The 22,923-nt window shown below is 46.6% G+C and overlaps 1 protein-coding gene across 1 annotated transcript in view; it reads left to right on the top strand.

Annotated features, from left to right (window-relative positions):
• Positions 1-22,923, top strand: part of NUDCD3 (NudC domain containing 3) — a 293,435-nt gene that overhangs the window by 169,004 nt on the left and 101,508 nt on the right. The window contains exon 5 of the mRNA XM_085636006.1: positions 4,920-5,063. Within this exon, the coding sequence (XP_085492132.1) occupies positions 4,920-5,063 (144 nt within the window). The remainder of the gene's footprint in view (positions 1-4,919; positions 5,064-22,923) is intronic.

Below are 22,923 nucleotides of genomic sequence, written 5' to 3'. Positions count from 1 at the left end.
TACTTCACCATCCTCTCACAAGCGGCCATCTTGTCTTTGTCTGCTCGGGACACGGGGCCTTCACGCAGGAGCTGGTTTAATCCCAAGCCCGCGATCGGGCCAGGGCTAGACTGACTTCTATCGCTATGGTTTATGGACGGGCTGGCCTGGGACTGGGACTGTATGTATGTTTTGCGCGCACTCGTCGCGACTTGCATCTCTTGCTTAAACTGTGGTGCCATGGTATCTTTGCATGCCGTTTTTTGGCGTAGAGGGCTCTCAGTGTGTGGGGGCCATAACTGGCTGATGGTTCGGGGCGCTCTGGTGTCCAGTGGGCTCCTCCCCACCTTCTTTTCTGTTTTCTTCCCTTCTTTACTCTGTTCCTACTTTCTCTCTTCTCTATATTTCGGGTTCATTGGGCGACAGGCACTATGCTGGGGGGGGGGGTAGGCCGTAGCCTCCGCATTGGTGTAGGGTGGGGGGGTAATACTCTGTTCTCAATTAGTTCTATGGGCCTTTCTTCTTTTATGTCTCTGTGCTCTACTTTCTTCGATTCGGGGTCCGGGTGTGGGGTGGATCGAGTGGGGGCGGCTCTGGAGGGGCGCGTACTTGCTCATGTGACTATCCTGATATATCTCTGCACCGCCTCACTGATTGAGATTTTACTCCCATTGTTGTTCTTACTGATGTTGCTGCTCGCCCGTGTGGTGAAGCTATCTTGCGGACTCGAATCTACTTTGCTCTTATCCTTCATTGACTTTTTTCTCTGATAAAATTATCAAAAAACTTAAAATTAACCTTCACCTCTCCTTCCCCTGGTTTCGAAGATATCTCCAGTATGTGACTCATAACCTGTTGTTAATCCTGACCGTTGATGCACGGGGGCTGTAATGTGGGTATCAGTGCTTTACTGTATCGTGGCCGGCCTGACGGTTGTAGGCCCGTATTTGTTCTTTTAAGATGCACGAATAAAGGTTTTTAAAAAAAAAAAAAAAAAAAAAAAAAAAACAATGAAGACATAGTTGTTAAACCTGCGGATAAAGGGGGAGGCATAGTCCTCTTGAACAAATCAGGATACGATACCCAATGCCAAAACCTACTATCAGACCACAAATTCTATGAAAAGATTACCACTGACCCAACAAAAAGACTACAAAGTACCATTAAATCCATGATAGAAGAAGCTGAGACGAACCAGTGGATATCAAAACACGAGGCAGATTTCCTTATGACCAAATCACCAAGAATACCATATTTCTATTCCCTACCAAAAACACACAAGAACAGATCCCCACCACCAGGACGACCAATTGTCTCAGGAATTGGATCAGTGCTGGAACCTCTTTCACAATTTGCCGATCATTTCCTCAAACCTCTTGTACAACGAACACCAACGTACCTGAAGGACACACGTGACCTCCTCAACCAACTGGACAACCAGGTATATAATGAGAACACCATGTACCTGGTGGGATTAGACGTGGAGAGCTTATACACCAGTCTCCCCCAACAGAAGACACTAGACACACTTGAAAATGTGCTATTCTCGGAACCTTGGACCAACTCAACACCGAGACACTTCATACTTCAGTGTTGCAAATTAGCTCTAACTGAAAACTTTTTTGAGTACGATGGCACCCTCTATAGACAATGTCACGGTACATCGATGGGCAGTACTTTTGCTCCCAGTGTGGCGGGCCTGTATGTCAGTGACTTTGAGCAAAAATATATTCACAACCCTGACAATCCGTACCTGAACAAAGTAAAATTCTGGAAACGTTACATAGATGACGTCATAATGATTTGGGAAGATACTGCTGAATCTTTAGGAGACTTCCTCATATGGATCAACTCCAGAGACGAGTGTTTAAAATTCACCTGCACTTTTGACAGACACAAACTTGACTTCCTAGATATAACTATCTATTCAGAGAATAATCTTCTCCAAACCAAGACGTACCACAAACCAACAGCAAAGAACAGCTTGCTGTCTTACAATAGCTTCCACCCGCGTCCTCTCAGAGACAATCTACCATTCAGTCAGTTCCTTAGACTCAAGAGGAACTGTAGCAATCTCCAAACTTATAAAACACAAGCAAAAGAATTGGGTGAGAAACTAATCAAAAGGGACTATCCAGTAAAAATCATAAGGAAGTGTCAGAAAAGAGCATTGTACCAACTGAGAGAAAACCTTTTACAGACATCAACACGGGCAGAACCAGATGACCTACTAACGTGTGTCACCACCTATAATACTATGTCCAACACAGTGAAAAAGATTGTGAACAAAATTGGAGAATTCTAACCTCTGACACCTTACAATGGCCTAAACCAAGGTTTGCCAACAAAAGAACAAAGAACATAAAAGATCTTTTAGTACATACCAGACCTGCTCTACAAACAAGTACAGGAACCATAACAGCAGCTTGGAATTTGGCACCAATCACAGGACACTATCCTTGCGGGACGTGCTCAGTCTGCAGTCTAACAAAAGTGACCAAAACCATCCAACTCCTTCCTAACCTTACGTGGACATTACGAACGCACACTAACTGCAACACTACCCACGTAATTTACATGATCACCTGCCCATGTGACCTCAAATATATCGGAATGACTTGTCGAAAAATAAAATTGAGAATCACAGAACATAAAAGCAACGTGAACTGCAAAAGAGCAACCACCAAAATGAGTAGACACTTCATAGAGCACAACCATGCCACCAGTGACCTCAAATGGGTAGTCCTAGAAAGTTTAAGAACTGTCAACTACAATGCCGAAGGTATCTTGTATGAAAAAGAACAACGTTGGATTGATCGCTTGTCCACGGACAAACAAGGCCTCAACGAAAATATACCATGGTATACCTTAGCTACGTGAACATCCCATTACAAGAATTTTTTGTAACAAACAAGAATGTAATATCGGATCTAACCATTCACCAAGGCACGCTCACAACGCACAACGCATTCTCATCCCACCATTTTTTTGAATTATAAAAGTATCGTAGTCCCTCTACCAACATATTCGAAATCAATCGTGATAGTTTGACCTGGCAAGATAATACACTAACATAATGCATTTGTAAATCACGTACAACAATGTCTCGCCTCCTTTAGTGAATACCATAAAAATAACCTATATTCATTTAACTGGTTCGAACACACGTTTGTACCGTGCCAACCACGGCACCTTGCCAATCTTTACCGTAAAACGTGAAGTCTTTCTTTGACCTTCACTACGTCCTCGCCTCTTAACGGTGATTCTAACCGGACGAATCTGATTGGGTGTACCGCGAGAAGAGGCAGATGCAGACACTAAACGTGCGAGAATCGGTAAGCTCCGATGGCCTCCGCAGTGCTGGTACAACTTCCAAACTCAAGTAAGGTCTTTCTAATTTACCTCTCTGTCCTTAATTTGAATACAGAAATGAATTCTCGGCCTGCCTCCGGGCATCCACGTATGAATGTTACCAATCCAGCTTGAGGTAAATACGCATCGACAAATTACTGCAACGTGCTGTTCAGAAACACGAACGATTGTTTTGTTCACTGGCAATATAGTCTATCTCACTCACGTAGCAACAAGCGGCAAATCGTTATTGATGATACTAGTGTCAACAATTAGAGTCCATTGCTTACAAACACACTTTAGATATTATCCACATGGCTTTACAATTCTTTAGCCACAACGTCTTGTTATGAACCAAGCAATGTCCTACAGTGTTTTTAATTTCATCTCGCCGAGATCACGATCTCGTTACCTCACGTAACTGTCCCTAACTTCCGCCTAGTTGTTTTGCTTTTACACACTATCCTCACTTACCCCCCCACACATAAGTAGTTGCCCTAGACGACCGCATGAAGCAACAAATCATGACCTTTGATTAAGAAAATTTTGGTGAATGTAACCATTTCTTCCCTTTTATAGGTACAGATACTATTGATCTGACCCCATTAATCAAAACAAGTGACAAGTGTTCTCACTTTAGGAGCGACAAAGCGCCTTCCTAAAAACCACGGTCCTGATGAAAGCCTTTAGACCCTTGCAGAAGGCTGAAACATGTTGACCCCTACATCATGACGAGTACGGAAGACTAGTAACCCCGTCTCACCCCGCACTCCTTTCTTTTAACTCTCTGATCAAGCTTTCAAGAATAAAGTCGCTATGGAAACAATGACCAAGAGATTTTAACCCACTAAATGCGAACCCTCTCATATTTTTTGTTTTTCATGTCTGGACACTACTGCTGAACCAGAAGGTCTTCCTCCGGGTGGAGGGCAGCGTACACTCAAAAAAGACCCGATGATGATGCTGCACTTTTACACTTAAGCGGTAACCCAGTTCATGCCGCCTTTGGTACCTGTGTATAGTTATGAGGGTTCTTTTACGAAAGGAAAGAACAGTAAACAAGACCCTGGCTACACAGGACAAGTGGTCCACTCCCTTTTGATTTTTTGCTACTTAAATATATACTTTAAAAGCCCTTGTTTTATCTTAAACTATCATTTTGCTGCAGCCTATCATGTACAGTTTTAACATAAGGACTTACATATTCAAGGTGCTTTCTGTCACATGGGGTCGGTCTCGTAGCGATGCAAATACTCGTCACTTTTCTCCACTGCACCAACCAGCATTCAATGATGTGACTCTCTGGTCTCACACACACATAAATCCTCAGTGATCACATTAGCGAATTAAGATCTGAGCAGTTCTTCTGGGCACAGCCTTGTTGTATACAGCACAGTGTCCTATTGAGCTGCTATTAGCACATGACTCTGCCTGTAAAGGCCCTGCCACCTCTTTGACTGCTGGCTAAAAACACATTCCTTTCCCTAGTCTACCATATATGTTGTTTCCTCAACTGAAAATGGCATTGAGATTAAGGGTAGCCTTGCTAGACAGTTGTTTGCTTTAAGGTGACTGTCTTATCTTCACAGGTGTCTGTGGATCTGCGCAGTACTTCGATTCGCGTAGCGGTGAAGGAAGGAAGCTCAGAGCGTGTACTCATGGAGGGGGCTCTCACCCACAAGATCAACACAGAGACCTCACTTTGGAGCCTGGAACCCGGAAAATGTGTTGTGGTAAGTGCTGCCTAGCTCCACCCCGAGGAGTGAGCTCATTCAGCTTGGCTGACATGATGCTGTCTCAGCTAATCCAGTTTCAAAAGCACTGGCCTGTTTGATTACATCCACATTTCCTGTATGCCAGGCTGCCCGCCTCTTTACTTTAATGATCTGCTTGCCGATAGCACTTGATGTAGACATGGCCCGTGACACCTGATCTTGAGACCCTGTTTTGCACCTGGTTGACATGATTCTGTCATAGAATGTGGCAGTTAAAATGGCACCTCTCAAGCTATCAGACAATAGTTATAGTATCGCTGACAGTAGTATTCTTAATCACTTATAAATACATGATTTCTAGGACTTTGCTCCAAATTCCTGCCCGTGAAGTATGAAGCATAGACATTAAAAATGTGATTCAGTGATATCAAATTGTCATTTAAGTGTGCAGGCAGCAGTATTTTGCCCAGAACCTTTTTCACAAAGCAATGTTTTTAGTCCCATATGCAAGAATAGCTTCTGGAAGAATGGTTGATGGGGAGAGCCTTGCAAAGGGTGACAACAGAGTGCTTCCGATTTCTTACAAGCTTGGAATTGTTTAAGCAATGAGGTGCTTGTCTAAAGTTCCCTCAGTGGAGGCCTGTACAAATTGTGCTTCCTGCTCATCATCATAGGGGAAGTCATTCTGTACGTAACTTTGTATACAGTTTGTGATGCCATGAAGATGCAGCTTCCCCTAATTCTTGTTGCACTTTGTAGACATCCATCTTTCTTCTTCCTCACACTACCTCTCTAATCGTAGTGTTTTTTATGATGCATTTAGGCTTTGATCTTCGTTGTTAACGTTTTCTGATGCCTACCGGAAATCCAGTCCCGACAGTCGATTTACGCAATATGTCGAAGTACTGCCTTCTCTTCTATTTATTACTTGGTACCCATTTCTCATATGATCGCAAAGAACATTGGTCTTTTTGCTGGTTTAATTTGCCGAACGAGTGCTGAAGGGCCTCTAAGCAGCATCTTCCCGCCTTCCTCCCACCCTCGCACCTCTTCATTTGGAGCTTCAGAGCCTCCAATACATATTGTATTTGTGATCTTGGTGGTCGTCCCCATTGTGGCACACAAGGGGTTCAAGCACACCTGCAGACTCATTTATTGCACAGTTACCAGGCTTGAGATTTTCTGATAGCCTCATTCAGACAGTGATGGAGAAGACTGAAGATTCTGAGTATCAGCCGGTCCTCACAGGTTGGAGATCCAAAATTGTTTGTGTGGGCGATTGAGAGGATGGGAGAGAGAGAGAGAGAATAGTCATATGATGCTGCAAAGCTTGGTGTGCGTGGGAGAACCGCAAGAACGAGCACACCCAGTGTCTGCTTCTGTCAGGGAATGGGGGAGGAAGCCTCTTCGTCAGCTAGCGAGCCCTGTTTCAGGGATGCACGCTTGCAGTCTTGAACCTACCCACCAGAAAGCCAGCCTGTGACGACCTGGTGAAAGTTCTATGCACTCAAAACGAGGTGTTTTTCACATTTTCAGCTGGGCTGCATCCTATTCCACCAAAGCTATTCACCCCATAATGCTCTTTTTACAGACTGGCCAGATTTGAAACTCGAACCATGCTCCATTTTTAGAGCTGGTTTTCTTGAATGCTCCGAGTTTTGACTTCTCTTGCCAGTATTAAGAAGTGTAACACCTTGATGACAGACGTAGACTTGATAAGTAGGTTCCTGAAGCATGCTGCCGGCTGCCCTCTGGGCTCAGTCCTGATGGCCTTGTAGACCTGATGAGATCCTTCATGCAGGCTTCCCATTCTTATGCGGACTCTCTCCTGCGGTGCCTTTTCAGTCCCCTTCTGAAAGGAAAACATCAGCCTCAGCCTAGGACCCTCTGGAGGTGACCGAAATATCCGAACATAGGCCATGGTGTAGGATCGGTGACAGACCAGGCTGACCGAGAGAACAACTAAGTGCAGTTTCGCAGTCCAAGTGGTGATACTTGGTGAGTGGCCATTTTCAGCTTTCCTTGTAATTCTGCTCCGGTTGGGTACCTGCTACTGACGCGTTGTCATCTGTAGTGGTATTGAATCGGAGCTTATGACCCCGCCACTCCCAGCTTTTTGTAATGAGTGTACATGGGGAGACACCCTTGTCAACCCTATTTGACCTACATGGGAGGTGGGGGGATTTTTGGATCTAGCGTCTGGCTTAGGTTCTCATATTTGTAAACGGCAAAATCCCACATTTTGAGCCTACAGTGCCATGAAGCTGTACAGTTGCCGAACCAGGTGGGACACATGGACACAAATAAAAGCTGGCCGCCAGAGATAAGATAAGGTGGCCCCCAGAGATGAGATGAGGTGTTCTAGGCTACCTGTGACCAAGAGAGGCCGTGACCCAAGGTGCCCTGGGGGACTTGATACAACTTTACTGTGAATTGAAGTTCTCAAGACACAGGCCATTGGGCCTGTCCAGTGCCCATAAATAGCCCTGTATCCTGTCAGGGTATCAAGGCACCACGAGTAGGATATGAAATACAGACCAGTTCCTCATGGCACTGAAGAAAATCAACTTTGTATCTTGCAAGCATTCCTGAAACATTGATTCCCTGTCCCTCATTTCTACTTCTAAGGCACTGCGTTGCAACCAGAGCTACGGGATCAATGTATTTGGTTTCATAGCTTGTTCTGTTGGTCTTGACTTTGCATCCCCTGTCTTGCAATATTATGCGCCTATCTGATGTGTGCGAGGGCCCTGCCAGTTTTCACAGAGCCTGCCTGTTTCATAGGTGATAGCTGCAGTCACTCTTATGGTATGCTGTTTGATGGTAAAACCAGATGAGTTCAAAACTTGCCAGAAGTACCGGCAAGAGACTTGGTTTTGACCAGAGGTCATCTTTTCAACTATCTAACATTCTTAAGTGCATAGTATGGATATATTCTATTTGGAAAGCACTACCTGTTACTGGTAGTAGGCCTCTCTTACATTTTAGTTTTTTGCAGCGCATCTGGTACCAGTTTCTCAACCTCCTTCCTTGAGTTAGGCCTTGATTGTTCGACCATAGCGACCACTGAGGAGGCCAGAACGCTATGGAGACCTGTCTAACTATTGCTCGCCCAGGGTCCTGGGTCAGTATGTAAAGCAGGCAGCCTCATCAGTCAAACTGCTGTGTGCACCTTACATCTAACAGGATGTCAGGAAAGAGCCTAGCCACCCACAAAACGTTGGGTTTACGTTGCTGGCATGGACCAAAACAGACTCTGAATTGTTTGTGAATTGCAGAACTAGTGGACATAGCTCCAAGTTTGTGTCGAGACCATCAGCATCTTGTCCTTGAGAGGGAAGATTGGACCAAGAAGGGGCCATGAGAACTTCTGACTAAATATGCACAGGTGAAGATGGTGGTAATGATAAGAATGCAAGGAAATGGGGTACCGCTTATTCCACACCATGCCCTTCATTTCTACCAGGGCTCCTGTGAAAATGGGGCCCAGAAAAAAAACTGTAAGATGCTGTAACTGAATTGTCCGCTGGGCGATGTTACCCCGTGCTAATTCCGACTAGGTCAGAGTGCATCCTTCAGTCATGAATGGAGGAAGACCTCCTTACAAGTGGGCACGTAAAATGTGTGCAAAATTCTCCCCTTACTTGGCGGTATCGAGTCCGTTTCTTCGTCGGATTCTGGATTTTCACACAGGCACTGGCTACTAATTACGGTAAAAGGTTTTAGAACGGGATTTCCGTACGTTCTTCCACCCACTGCACTGTTTTGTTCTGCAAGTGATTCAAACTAAGCAGCGAAACTAGGCTTCTTGCCAGAAGGTTTTCTGTTTTGCGAGTCAGTGAATTGCTGTGAAGACAATATCGTCTGCTGCAGCCTAGCATAGTTTACCCAGCGGCCACAAGAGGGCAGACCGAACCAAGGCCCTCGCGTTATTCCCTAAGAGACAGCGAGGGAAGAAGATCGAGGCAGGGCCCGGGCAGTGTGTGTGCGCCTTAGTTCCGTCCACACTTGCCTACTCTGCAAACAGCTCGGACTGGCCTGTAGGGTAATCTGGCAGTGTCCAAAGGGCTGGTCTGACAAGTCAGTGTGTGGGCCTTTTTTTGCCTGTTCACGGGCCTCTTTTATGGTCCGGTGGACCATTTTTACCGTCGAGTTCCCTGATATCACTAAATATTGCCTGCAGCAAGGAAGGATACATGAATGCAGTCTCCCATACCTTGCAGAACAGACGTACAAGTTCAAAACTGCCTTGATTTGAAGAATATGTGGCACTTTTTAAGCTAGCTGATTCACTAATATGGCAGGGGACACCTGGATTCGTGGTGCCCAGGCCTATTTTCTGTCCATGTCCGACTGTGCGTTAAAAAACAGCTTAACTCCCTAAGTGAGCAGAAGTGCCTTCTGTCTTCTCAGGCCCTGTTTGACTGGGTTTTAGTGTTTCTGCACCAAATTTTGTAAAACTGTTGTGCCCTTCAACGGTCCCTTTTCTTCCTAGTCAAGCCTCCAATCCGTCCAGTGAGTTGGCTGCTGTCCCCTCCTGCCTCCTTTCCTTCCCCGCTGCATTTTATCCACCGCGTCTCCCGTCCCTTCCATGGTGGCACCTTATCCACCACTCCCTTCCCTGGCCACCTGTTCTCCCTCACTCTCTTACTTGGCTGGCCCTGCTCCACCAGTCCCTTCCCTGGCTGCCTCTTCTCAGCCACTCCCTGTTCTGTGGTTGCATCTACCAAACCCTTCACAGGCTGCCCTTATCCACCACCTCTACTTGCGTTCCCTGGATCCCTCTTCTCAGTCAGTCCACTCCTCCTCCTATGGCCATCTCTTTTAACTCGTTGCTTCAATACTGCCTTTGCCTGAATTCCTTCTTCGTCGCTCAACTCCCCCCACAGCTGCCTCGTCTCCATCGCTCCCTCAGGCCCTCTCGTGGGTGTTTCTTTCCTACACCCCCCTTGCCTCTTCCCCATCACCCCTCCACTTCCTCCTTTGGTTAGTCATCTCACCCCACCACCGGCCTCTCCCATCGCCATTCTTATATAGTTGCCATTTCCTATTGCTCCACTTCTCTTCCACATTCTCCTCCAGTCTTTCCCCTCTCTTCGTTCCCATGGGCTACCGTTCTTCAATTCTCTCCCCTCCCCAACTCTGGAGTCTCTCTATTCTGTACCCTCCCATCGAACTTGTAGTAACTTCCCTCTAGCCACCTCCTGTCGCTTATCCATTCCCTCTCATCTCCCTTGTGCCTTTCTCTTCTGTCACTATCCTCGTTCAGTCTATTCCTTCTTTCCCCTTCCCATCGCTTCTTCAGTCTTCCATCTCCTCTCTTCGGGTGTACTTAACTCTCTTCAGTCTCTCTTCTCGATCACTTCACCACCCTCCTCTGGTGAATGTCCTCTTTCCCGTCCTCCCAGTCAGCCCTCTCTTCACTTTCCGCCACTCCTTAAGCCTCTTCCTTTCTCCATCAATCCTCTGTTCCCTTCCCTGCTCCAGTCTTTCCCCTTCAACACCTTCCTTCCTTCGCTCTCACTCCTTTCCCTTTATTCTTCTTGTGCTCTGTCGCCTCTTCTGCCAGTGTGGCTTATTCTTCTTTATTTTATATTTTCCATCATATCGCACTCTTTTCTCTCTCCCCTCTCTAGCCTTTTCCTTGTTCTGCTCATGCACGCTCCCTTCTGCCTTTAACTCTCTACCTTTCAATTCTGCCCGTTCCCTCCCCGTCTCCCGCCTCATATTTGCAGTAACCCCATTCTCTGTTTCCGTTTACTCCCTTCCACTTCTTCCCTCTTTCTTCTTGCTCTTTCACGCCTTCCTGTTACTCTCAGTGTTGTCTTGCCCCTCTATTGCCCACCATTCTCTTTTCTACACTCTTCCACTACTCCACCCTCTTTCCTTCCCTTCCCTTAAATGTGGCCTTTCTCGTCCCTCTTGTCTCTGGTATTCCTCCTACATTTTCCTTTTGACTTATTTCATCCTTCTTCCTCTCTTCTCAGTGTTTCCTACGTTTCCCCAGCTCTTCTGTGCGTCCTCCTGCCACATCTCCTTTACCTCGTTCTTATTTTCTGCCCCACTCTCTCCCCTATCTTTGCTTCCTCGTTCCTGTGTTCCATCTTGAACTTCTTTCCCACCTCGTACCCACTTTTTATCTTATACCCATTACACTCATTTACTTCCCACGTCTCCCCACTGCCTCTTTCTTCTTTCCTCATCCCTCCCTCCCGCCTTCTCTCCTCATCCCTCCCTCCCGCCTTCTCTCCTCGGCTGCCTCGGCTGCTCCCTGTATCCCTCCCCTCTCCATCTCTCCGCGCTCCCCTTCCCCTCCCTCCTTCTCCTCGGTGTCCATCTTCCCCTTTCCTCTCGCCGCCCACCCTGAGCTCGTAGTATTGATCTCGCGGCTTCTCATTAATTGCGTTGTCTTGCGCTTTCCTGCTGGCAGGGGGCTCGGTGCTCGCCTCACTGCCTCCGCAGCGCTCATGGCTGTGCCCCCCTTCCCCGCCGAGCCGGCAGCGTCTGATGGGCCGTGGCTAAGACTGTGTTGTCTTTATTTATTTTGCATCGATGCTCCGAGGCCGGGAACAAATGAGGGATATCCATTTTGACTTCTGGTCGCTGGGGATGACCAGGGATATAACGCAAAAGGAGTATGGAGTCGGAGAATTCCCGCTGCTGGCCTGCAGGCCCCGCAGCCCGCCCGAGGCCCGGAGACCGTGCAGCGGGGACGCGGCCTTAATACTGGCGGCGGGCCGGAACCTCGCACCGGGCCGCTTTCCAGAAGCCGCATAGGCCAACGCCCAGAAATTGCACACGGTGAAGCGTGCCTTCTGTCTGTTACCTGCGCATTTAAGACATAGCGGCAGGGCTGGCCTTGGGCATGGCCGCGCTGGGCGCCGGCCCGGGGCGCCAAGTATTCCGAGGGGCGCAGCGCTAATTTAATGTCTTGTAAAGTGCAGCTTGCCCTTCCCATGTGGCCTCAGTCGGGTCTCGCTAAACACTTATTTACCAGCCCTTAGTGTACCTCTGCGTAATTGTTAGCACCCCATCGTCGCCTCGTCAGGGGTAGTAAGCGCTATAGAAATTTAATTTTTAACAGCCTCTATAGTCCTGAAACAGTCTGCGCCGAATTGGTTGACTGCGAGCCGTGCCACCAGGGGCGAGGTAACCTTGTGCTGCGTCAGCACTTCTTGGAACGGTACATTTTCAAGTCGTCTTTCCTGCCACCCGCAGTGCAGGTTTGTTATGGAAATGAGGAATAGCGTTCCTGATTTGATTGGCAGACCCCCGACTATTTAAACCAAAATAGCTAAATGTTATCTTTCTTCCTCTTAAAATCACACCTACGTATATGCAAATTGAGGAGGATATTTCATTTCCATTTTTGTCAAATTTTCCCTCTGATGAGATCTCAAATATCGGTACGCGTGCATGCCGTGCTTCACTCCTCAGTGCCCATTATTTTCTCACATCACTCTCCATTCCCTCAATTCTTTTAGCACACACAGGAAGAGCGTGGTTGTGGTTTGGGGGCTTTTATTCACTAACTCGTACACAGAAATAAGCAAGACAAAATAGATTCCATGCATGACAGAAAAACATGATTCCACAGTTCACTAGACTGGTAAAGGAATTTCGTGAAGGGCCTGTGCAGGGCCTAGCAAACACAAGGTGATTATGGACGGAGCCCTGAAACTTTTCAGACACTCACCCTCCGGCACAGATCTGGGTTGAATCCATCATCGCTCTTTAGCTCACTCCGCCATCCCAGTTCAGACCAAGCCATATGCAAATCAGTGTTGATCCTGTTCCTAATGGGAACAGTCCAGCCCGTACTGCCAAGCAAGGTAGTCCCCAAGGTAGGATAACAGCTCACCTTTCGTCCAGCAGTACAGCTACAGTCACGAGTCACGAAAGTCGACACGGAAAGAGGAGGAGGAGGAGCTTCCCTGCTTCCCGCGGGCTGCCACTGCAGACGGTGCTGCGGAGCCGTGACGATCCGGCGGGGAGAGAGACGGGTCGGGCTGGAGCGGCAGTTCAGTCCCCCCCCCCCCCCCCCCCTCCACCCCGCGGCTCCTGAAGCTCTGGCTCGTTTTCCGCCTCGCCTCGGCTCGGCTCTGATCTCAATTGCGACGGACGTAGGACGGAAGACGGAGGTCGCAGACACAGGAGGTGTTACCCTGTTTTACCCTGTTTTACGCCCCAAAACGCTGCCGTGACCAGAGAGGAGCAGCACAGCACAGCACAGAGTCCTCGCAGGACAGGACAGTACAGCAGTACAGCAGAAACCAGCTGAAACACCAGCGAGTGATTAGAGGAGACGAGAGGGGCGAGGTGAGAGCGGCAGCTGCTAGCGGTGAGTGGAAAGAAGTTGGAAAGGAGAAAAAGTATCAACAATCTGAATCGGGCAGAGCTGGGTTGAGTGGAGGGGCAGCTACTTAATCCCTGTCCTCCCGCTCCCCGCCGCCCCGTACGCTCCCAGCGCTTTGCCCACCGCACAGTCTACTGCTCCCAGTACCTTATACTCGCACCTACACCTGCACTTGGGCTCGAGCCAGCATTTTGAGAAATAAATAAGCACGAGCCATGCCTGGCTAGGCAGCTGGACAAGGTAGTGTGGAAACAGGGAGTAAGGAGCAAGGAGCAAGGAAATTGTAAAGTAAGGCTGACAATAGCTCCCTCTGTTGCATCTGTACGGGACTGAGGGAGCTCGACGCTGTGAAAGCACCAGAGAGTACCGGAGAGTACCGGAGAGCACGATCTGTGGTCTGTAGTGTGGCGGACTAAAACACGCCTGACTCCACCTAGTTTGGCCATTATACTCCACGACCTGATCCTCGCCAGGGCCCAAAGGAGTGTGGGTCCCAGACAGAGGAAATGAGATCGGGGAAAACACGCCAACTTGTGGAAAGTAAAAAAACTCCCCAAAAAGCCCAGAAAGTTAACCATGGAAGTAAAATTAACATCGGAATCGGGACATGAACCAAAAATAAGAGAAAAGTTGGTATCGGTACCAACTCCCGAGCCAAGACCCGACCCCAAACGGAAGCCCGGCCTCTTAAAATTCTTTTACTTAAAAGACCCGTTGGCACCGATCTATGCCCCAACAGAGGAGGCTTCAAAGCTTCCTAGCCCTCTTGAGCCATCAAACCTGCTAAATAGCAAACCAGAGTCTCCAATCATCCCTATGCACTCCCTTCAAAGCAAACATGGGCTGACCATCGCACAAGTGCACAGTCCCAATACACCAGCTACCACAAAAGAAAGTAATGGAAGCAGCGCTGTAAGGGCCACGGCAGATAAGTGCCTCGAAAAGACCTCAAGGCCGACACAGAGGAAAAGTGAGGTCATAGCCGCGACACTTGACGACATTGCTAATATGGGTGACCTCATTAAAGGAAACATGGGGGTCCACGAGGGAATCTCAGGCCAAAAACACCAATCCATCTCTTTAGGGCCAGAAGTGGATTTATGGTTAAACCCCCTTTTTTATCAAATGACTCTCGACTAGAGGAACTCTGAGAGAATCACAAAATACATCGACACTCAAGAGAGAGCTCCACAAGTAACATCCAGCCTCGGCAATCAGCACTTGAGCCCAGGTATGCTGGCTTCAACCCCTCGAGGCCTGGACCCAAGTAAAGACCAACAAAAAACTGGCACAAATGACCGCATAACAACGCAGGTCATTCAGCAATTCCCGAGTCTCCCTTTACCAATCACAATCTCATCAGGGAATGTGTCGGATCTAGAACTAAAGGACCTGAGTAATATAGAAAAAAACGAACCCTCATCATCCTGGACCAAATCCTTGTTAAGCACCCTAGAGCAAGCAATAAGGGTGCTGAACTACCAATCTGACAAGATGGAAGTCCAGATCGACCTTATTACATTAATGGCGGGACACATTTCAGGCATAAACGCAAAATTGGACTCCCTTTCTACACTCCTGACAACTCAGGGGAGACCAGACCTGACCACAGGAAGGAGTGATCAAATACAAAACTGTGGTTGTGGAAGCATAATAGAAAAACTAACAAGCCTACCGGCCATTCTTATGGATATCCTTGGGGAGGTGAAACTTTCACGTGCTAACAGACAGGCGCAAGATTTAACCCCTTCCCCGGAAAAACCACAAATACTCAAGAGTAAGGCCTCAAACAGCATACAAAAAATGGATCCAGACCAATCCGAAAAGGAAAGTAGCCTAGGTGAAATTGTGCCAGCCAACGAAGACCCTCAATCTATCATCCAAGCTAACTCCAAGAAAAGTCTAACAAAGAGAGAAAGGAAAAGGGCGAGAAAGACAAGGTTTAAGAATAAGAAACAACTCAACGGGGCTCCTGAGAAAATCTTCCCTATATTTAAAACTAATCCCCACCCAGGAAACAACCTTAGCCTTATGAACGGGTCAACAAGTGGTGAGGGCCTTTTAGCAGATCAAACTGATAAATGAAACCCTGTATCCATACGTAGGGAAGAACGCCCTAGTTCAGGAGCCGACCTAAGCCTAGACCTGCCATGGGGCGATGAATGCAGAGAGTTTACAAGAACAAACCATCCTTCCTTAGTTAAAGTGAGGGGACGTATTGATGAAAAACAATCTCAAGGGGGTGAACATAGAGCGTATGAGGAAAATAGCATGATCCAAACCCCGGCAACAAATAGTTTGGCTACAAAAAACATCCATCAAGAGGTCCCAAATCCAGTATTAGTAAACTCTATTGAACAATAACTATTTACATTCCCCGAAAGGGATTTACACAATCAACGCGGCGAAGCAGTAACAATCACAAACAATCCAGTACTGACCCCTCTGCGGATTACTATCCTGGAAAAAGAACGTAAATGCTCTTTTTTACAAAGAGATCAAAGCACGCCCCGACGGAAGACAAAAAATACTACCATTATACAGAAGCAAGCACTAGCTTCTGAACAGAACGGGCAAGAACAACAACCGATAAAGTCCATCAGCACCAGGTTACAAGGTTGTAACCTTACTTCTGGCAAAAAAGACTTAAAATTCAAAGAGGGAAGAAACCACTCAGATTTATATGAGCAAAAACTAACATTTATTCCTGATTACTCGACAAGGGGCTGCCAGGACATCTTGAACCGAGGTAATCTGTTAACTCTGTTTAAAGAAGTATCGAATTTAAAAGATATTACCTCCCAGGATCTCTATTCAGTGGAATTCCAGCAAAATCCAAACAAAATGGACACAGAAGAAACAGTTACAACCTGGGCCTCAAAGGACCTGGCAGACAGGATATATCTTGCAAAACCTCAGTTCGAAACATGGGATATTTCAATAATGCACCATAAGCGCCCGAGATACCCATACCCATTACAATCTAGTACAAGGGTTCAAGCAAAGGGGCAAGAGAGCAAAGGCCAAATGTCCACTTGTCTACGAGGCGCAAGGGCCTCGACGCCAGAGTCATCTAGCGCAGTCCATCAGGCACAAGCAATTGATCGCCGTCACAAAGACAGATTGGATTGGTCCTGGATTCCTGCTGTCTTGAGTAATAAAGCTACCTAACCCACTTTTGAATTCCACGCACACCTCATGGCTTTCGTTGCCCCGCCAGAAAATAATAAAGGAGCCCAAAGTCTCAATCTGTTCATGGAATGTCCATGGCTTTCGAGAAATGGCCTATGACCATGATACCCAAGCCTTTTTCCAACGTCAGGACATAATTCTGATTCAGGAGTCCTGGAAACTAGCATCAACACCAATACCAGGCTTCCAAGAATTTCAAATATACGCAGAAAGAGTCTCCATGTACGGCCACTCTCGCGGTGGTCTCTCGACATATATTACCCTTAAGTTCAACTGGACATCTGAGGAGATAGACGTGGGACTGAGGTGGGTCCAAGTGATTAGAATTACGGGAAACCAGTCATCGGGTAGGGAACCTTGGAAATTGTTAATTCTCAATGTCTACATCCATCCTGATAGACATTCACAAAAAGAAAAACATGTGACCTTGCTATCTCTTATTCAGTTCCTGCAAAAGTCTCACTTACAATATCCACTGGTCATCTCAGGTGACTTCAATACAGTCCTCATTGATCAAAATAAGGCGAGGGTGAGGATAAAAGCAAACCGTGTAGGGAAACAGCTAGCTTCAAGCCTTAAAGTTCACGGCTTGTCAATCCTAAACGGGAATTTTAAGGAGGACATGCCAGCTGCCGCCACATATTTACGTGGTAGGGCTCAATCAATAATTGATTACACCATAACCAGTGACGAGCTAATTCCTTGTATTAATGCATTTGGTATTGAACATCGAGCGGAAAGTGACCATCTCCCCCAAATTATAAGTTTGAATTTTGCACCAAGTATGGCCCCAACAATGAACTCCTTATTACAACACGCAGTAAAGTTTAACTTGAAAAAAATAAAATGGCGTGGGGAGGGGCTGGGCAAAATCATGGCCACAGTTAAAGCACAGATGGCTGACTGCGGCTCTCAAAAGGAGGAGGACATAGTATCGAACTGGGAACAAATGATTCAGGCTCTGCAACGCAAGTTCCCAGCAAGTTCAGGGAATCACAGAAATGATTACAACAATAAGGAGCCGTGGTTTAATATGGATCTCAGAACAAAAAAAAGAATAGTGGCTAAGAAGGCCCGGGCCCTGGCACATCAAAAAAAATTAGGTCTAACGATTAATACATCTAATCTGAGGAAAGTAAGGAGATCATATAGGAAGGCTCTGAGTGCTGCAAAGTACTCATACAAAGAATCCATCTGGCACAAGCTGTTAATTTCGGGAAAAAATCCGAACAACCGGGATTTTTGGGGCATCATAAATGACCTTAACCAAAGGTCTAAATTCCAGCAGGAAGCCGGGGTTGGAGCAGACATCTGGATCAGACATGTGCAATCTCTATATAGCAAAACGGAGGCGGGTCAAAACAATTGCTCCGGGGTGGAGAAATTAAAAGGAGACAATAAAAATAAAGAAAGGGAATTGAAGCAGGGAAACCTGGAGAATGGGCCAACAAAATCAGACGACATAACCAGTATCAACGAACTAAGGATGATTATCTCAAGACTAAAGACAGAGGGGGCAGCAGGACCCAACGGGCTGCCAAATGCAATTTTTAAACACGACCCGGACTTGTGGTCGGAGATTCTAACACCACTGTTTAACCGAATATACAAACAGGCAGAGTTACCCGCCTCCTGGAAAGGGAGTATTATCCACCCCATCTTTAAGAGCGGTGACCATCGAAACCCTGCGAACTATAGACTGATATCCCTAATAGATGTAGAGGCAAAACTATATGCCTCTTGCATCTTAGCAGAACTACAAGCTTGGATCCTAGAGCAAAAGATCATGCCAAAATTCCAGACTGGCTTTAGGCAAGGAATGGGAACTACAACCAACCTAACCTGTCTGTCAATTCTAATAGACCAAGCTGTAGCAAAAGGTACTCGACTGTACGCTTGTTTCATTGATATCAAGTCTGCCTTTGACCGAGTAAATAGAGAGCGCTTATGGAGTAAGCTGCAGAGCTGGGGGCTGCCACAACAGCTATTAATAGCCATCCAAGCCCTATACCAAAACACTTGGACAATGGTGAAACTGGGGAACGGAGGCAGCACCACAGGGAATATTCCAACACACAAAGGTCTAAAACAAGGCTGTGTCTTAGCCCCCACCCTCTTCAATCTCTTTCTTGCTGACCTCACTAAGGCTATTGATTCAGCAGATAGCCATCCCCCCTTCTTGGCAAACAACCCAATCTACTACTTACAATATGCGGATGATATAGTGTTGTTGAGTAAAACCCCAATCGGCTTACAAACAGCCATCAACAAACTAACATCATACCTGGAAAAGGAAAGTTTGGAATTAAACAAAGAAAAAACAAAAGTGGTCCGGTTGGTTGATCCGAAGAAATTAAAATATAAATGGATGGCTCAAGGGATAACAGTAAAAGAACAAGTGAACTACAAATACTTGGGCCTAATCATAACAAAAGGAGGTACTCATAATGATCACAAAACAGCTTTAAAAACAAAGGCTCAATCACTTATTTTTGCTCATCGCTCCATGAAAGGTAAAATGGACTGTCCCAACTATAGCCACCAATTAAAAGTTATGGCAGCACAGATAATGCCGACTCTATCTTACGGCTTGGTAACATGGTGTGGGAAGGAAGCTGAACTTTTAAACACCTTAGAGACCAAAATTTATAAAGCGGTCTTTAACCTGCCAAAATCTGCATCAGCAGCACAAGTCAGGCTTGAATTTGGTCTGCAAAACCAGAAATATCGGAGTATGAGCAGGTTTGTGAAACTTTGCCATAAACTTCGATCTGCTCATTCAGAAACACTGGACTGGCTAAGCTGGGAGGAAATAAAACAAAGCGGGGAATCTGAAAAGCTGAACATTTGGGGCCAACACCTGAAATATTGTGTGGAAATGCTGGAGTTGGAATCAGTATGGAAATCAGGATCTGACAAGGCAACGTTAAGTAAACTAGCAAATGCGGCGGCAAAAAGGAAATCTTTTGCGGAGGATAAAGAGACATTGGCAATACGTCGGCATGGTTGGACAATCATGAACTCTTTTATACCTTCAAAACCATTGCCCTACCTAGCATCCCACTTTAATGTACACCTCAAAAAGATATTTACAGCTTTTCGGATGGGGATACATGTCTCAAAAGATTTATTACCATCTTGGAAACCGCCGCATCAGACGAAAGAATGCCGCCTTCGCGGGTACCACACAGAAACCTTGGTTCACCTTTTCTGCATATGCCCGGCCCTGATAAACCAGAGACGACTTTTATTGAAACCTATTTTTAACGTGCTAAACATTCGTTCTTGCAGACAGGCAGTCATATGTTGGCTCAGTGGCTCCTCCATAATCTTAGCTTGTCGTGGAGTCAAATTCCTTGAAGAAGCAATAAAACTACTTTCTTAACTACTGGACAATTTAAGTACATTTTCTGAAAGTAAAGAGTATTTTACTCCCAGTATTAACTCTTTTAAAATGATAAATGTTTTACTTATTGTAATTGTAATTTACCATGCAAATTTTGTAATAGTTTTAATTAATTATGCAAATAAAAGTTAATAATAATAATAGTCCCTGGACCGGAAACGAGCATCCTGGGACCGGATTAGGGGTAACTCCCCTCATCAGCCAGGCTAGTTTGAATCCAGTGGCAAAGTGAGCAAGGGACCCACGTCTGGGAATACCCTGCCAACTTAGGGCAAACAAAGCAAACGCACAGAGATGATGGATGCAGTGCTGAAACCTTTTGGACACTCACCCCCAGTCACAATTCTGGTTGAATCCATTATCGTTCTTTAGCTTACTCTGCCACCCCAGTTCATACCAAGCTATATGCAAATCAGTCTTGACCCTGTTCCTAATGGGAACAGTCCAGCCCGAACTGTCAAGCCAGGTCTTCCCTGGGCCAGAAACAAGCATCCTGGGACTGGTTTCAGGTTAACACCCCTCATCAGCCAGTCTGGTAGAATCCAGTGGCAAAGTGAGCAAGGAACCCACAACTGGGCATACCCTGCCAACCTGCCTGGACTTGTAGTACACTTACTTTCATGTGCCTGTCCTGCAGTCTCTCAGATGCTTCCTTCAATTAATAAAGGGTCAGACCACTTTCAGTTTATCTTACAACCCTTCTGCCTCACCTTGCCCCCACTCCTCGGCCGCAGGTGTTTTTGAAGATGATGGCAGTAGTCAAGGCACATCTTCACAGGTCATGAATACTCTCCTTCCCGAACCTCAAAGACTGGTTGTTTGAAAGCGAGTACACTGTAGCCAGTTGAGAACCACCTGCAGAGAACCGTTTATGTTGCCCTCCCTCAGTTTCTCTATCAACTAATTTAAATGGTATCTGCATACAAGGCAGAGGACTCCCTTAGGAGTGGTAAATTGTTTTCTACTGTATTTCCACCCCGCATTGAGTCTGGGATATTCAGAATATGATCCAGATGTTTTGGGCTCACCTCTGTGTTCCAGTGTGGAGCGTTCTGATGGTCCTTGGCTTCCTGGTCTTGTACACCCTACTGATTGCTGGTGTTCGTTGCACCATACAGGCAGGCTTTGCAAAGCAGCACCTCCTCTGCAGTGAGCTCAGCACTAGGTTTGGCTGTATCTTGGACGAGGTAGCCCGGGACCTTCAGTGTAGCTGACAGGGGCCAGCCTGACGTGGCAGGCCATTGTCTTTACTCCATCCAGAGCTTTCAGTAGCAATTGATATGTTGTCTCTATAGTGGGGCTGTCAAATCGATGAGATGGGAAATAAGGGATGCTTGGTTACTGGTGCATAAAAGGCACCGTGCCATCTTCGGGAATTACGTGCCATTCAATTGGCCCTGTACACCCTTTTCACCTCCATGAAGGTGAAGCCGGTTCAGACAATGATGGAAAAACAACCTCCATGTAGCACTGCAACAAACAGGTCAGTATGGGATCGAGGGCATTGTGCTAGAAGGAGCCGAGTCTCTTACGTGGCTCAAACTACAAGGGATCTCTGTGACAGCCAATCAATTGTCCACGTTGTCATTTAGTGAGCCTGCCAAACTCAGTAGGTGTAATCTTGCAGACCATAAATGCCACTTGTACCCGTACGTTGTACAAGGTATCTTTGCTAAGAGATGTATGCTTTGGGTAGATCTTTTCACTCCTATCAAGAATGTGCAATGTAACAACTGCATGCTGGAGTTTCTACCAAAAGGCTTCCTGGGAGATGAAGCCTATAGTGGTGTTGTGGTATCCAGTATGCCTTTCTAACACTGCCACTTCTGACTCAAGTTATGAGGACAATCGGGAGTGACCGACTGAAGACAATCAGGAGGGACCAAGCCCAACTCACCCTGATAGTGTGGTACTTTGACCTATTGAGCCTGAGCGTTTGTCTCTTAGGGAGGACCACTTATCTCAAAATTAGGACAGGGTTTTTCACCGAAACGTCCACTACTTGCACCACAATGCATGGAGATTTAGTGGAACCAAATTAAAGAGTTTGATTTGTCCACAGAAGTGGTAGATCTTTTCCTGACTGCCATGACTATTTGCTCCGGTCTTTGGGTGGCTTTTGTGGCCTAGTACGAGGACCATCAGGCTAATACCCACCCCAACAGAAGTGTGGTTAAAAGCAACCTTGCGCCTGTACTCCTGTCCGCCCAGACCCCTGACACTCCCCTAGACCCCCCCCCCCACCCCCCCCCACTCCTATCTGGTCTCTTAATCAACTGCTGATCGGCAGTTAAGCATGCCGCTGATATTGCTGACCTCACCCTGAACAAATATTTAGACCTAGCTATACTAACTGAATCATGGCTCAATGAATACTCATGCCTGGACCTATTAGTCCCTCCCAACTACAATATTGCTAGACTGGACAGACAATCTAGCAGGAAAGGAGGAGGCAACGCCTGCATCTACCGATCTAGCCTCCTTGTCACGGAACTCACGGCGGACACCACGGACTCCTGCGAATACCTCACCCTCTCCATTTGCAGCAACTCATTACATATGTGCAATTTGCACATCTTTTACCACCCCCCAGCTTTGAACGACTCTTTCACCGATCACCTCTTGGAAATCATCACAACTAAGATTTCCTCCAATGCTAAAGAGATTTTCCTCGGTGATTTCAACCTGCACTGGAACAATCCTAAGGATCATCACGTCAACGCCGTCAAAGACCTCCTAACCGATCAAGCCCTGACTCAAGCCTGCTCTCTGCCAACTCACTGAAAAGGGGCAACCCTGGACTGGATCATCTCTAAGGAATCTTCAGTCAAGCTTATCCCCAATAGACCCATGTGACTGGTCTGGCCACCACGCCATTGCCTTCCTTTTACCCGGGACCCACAAGACAAAGGCACCGCAACCTG

This window comes from Triturus cristatus, chromosome 11, assembly GCF_964204655.1.
Source record: "Triturus cristatus chromosome 11, aTriCri1.1, whole genome shotgun sequence".
In the NCBI taxonomy this organism is placed as follows: domain Eukaryota; kingdom Metazoa; phylum Chordata; class Amphibia; order Caudata; family Salamandridae; genus Triturus; species Triturus cristatus.
This window is presented reverse-complemented; position numbering and strand designations above follow the sequence as displayed.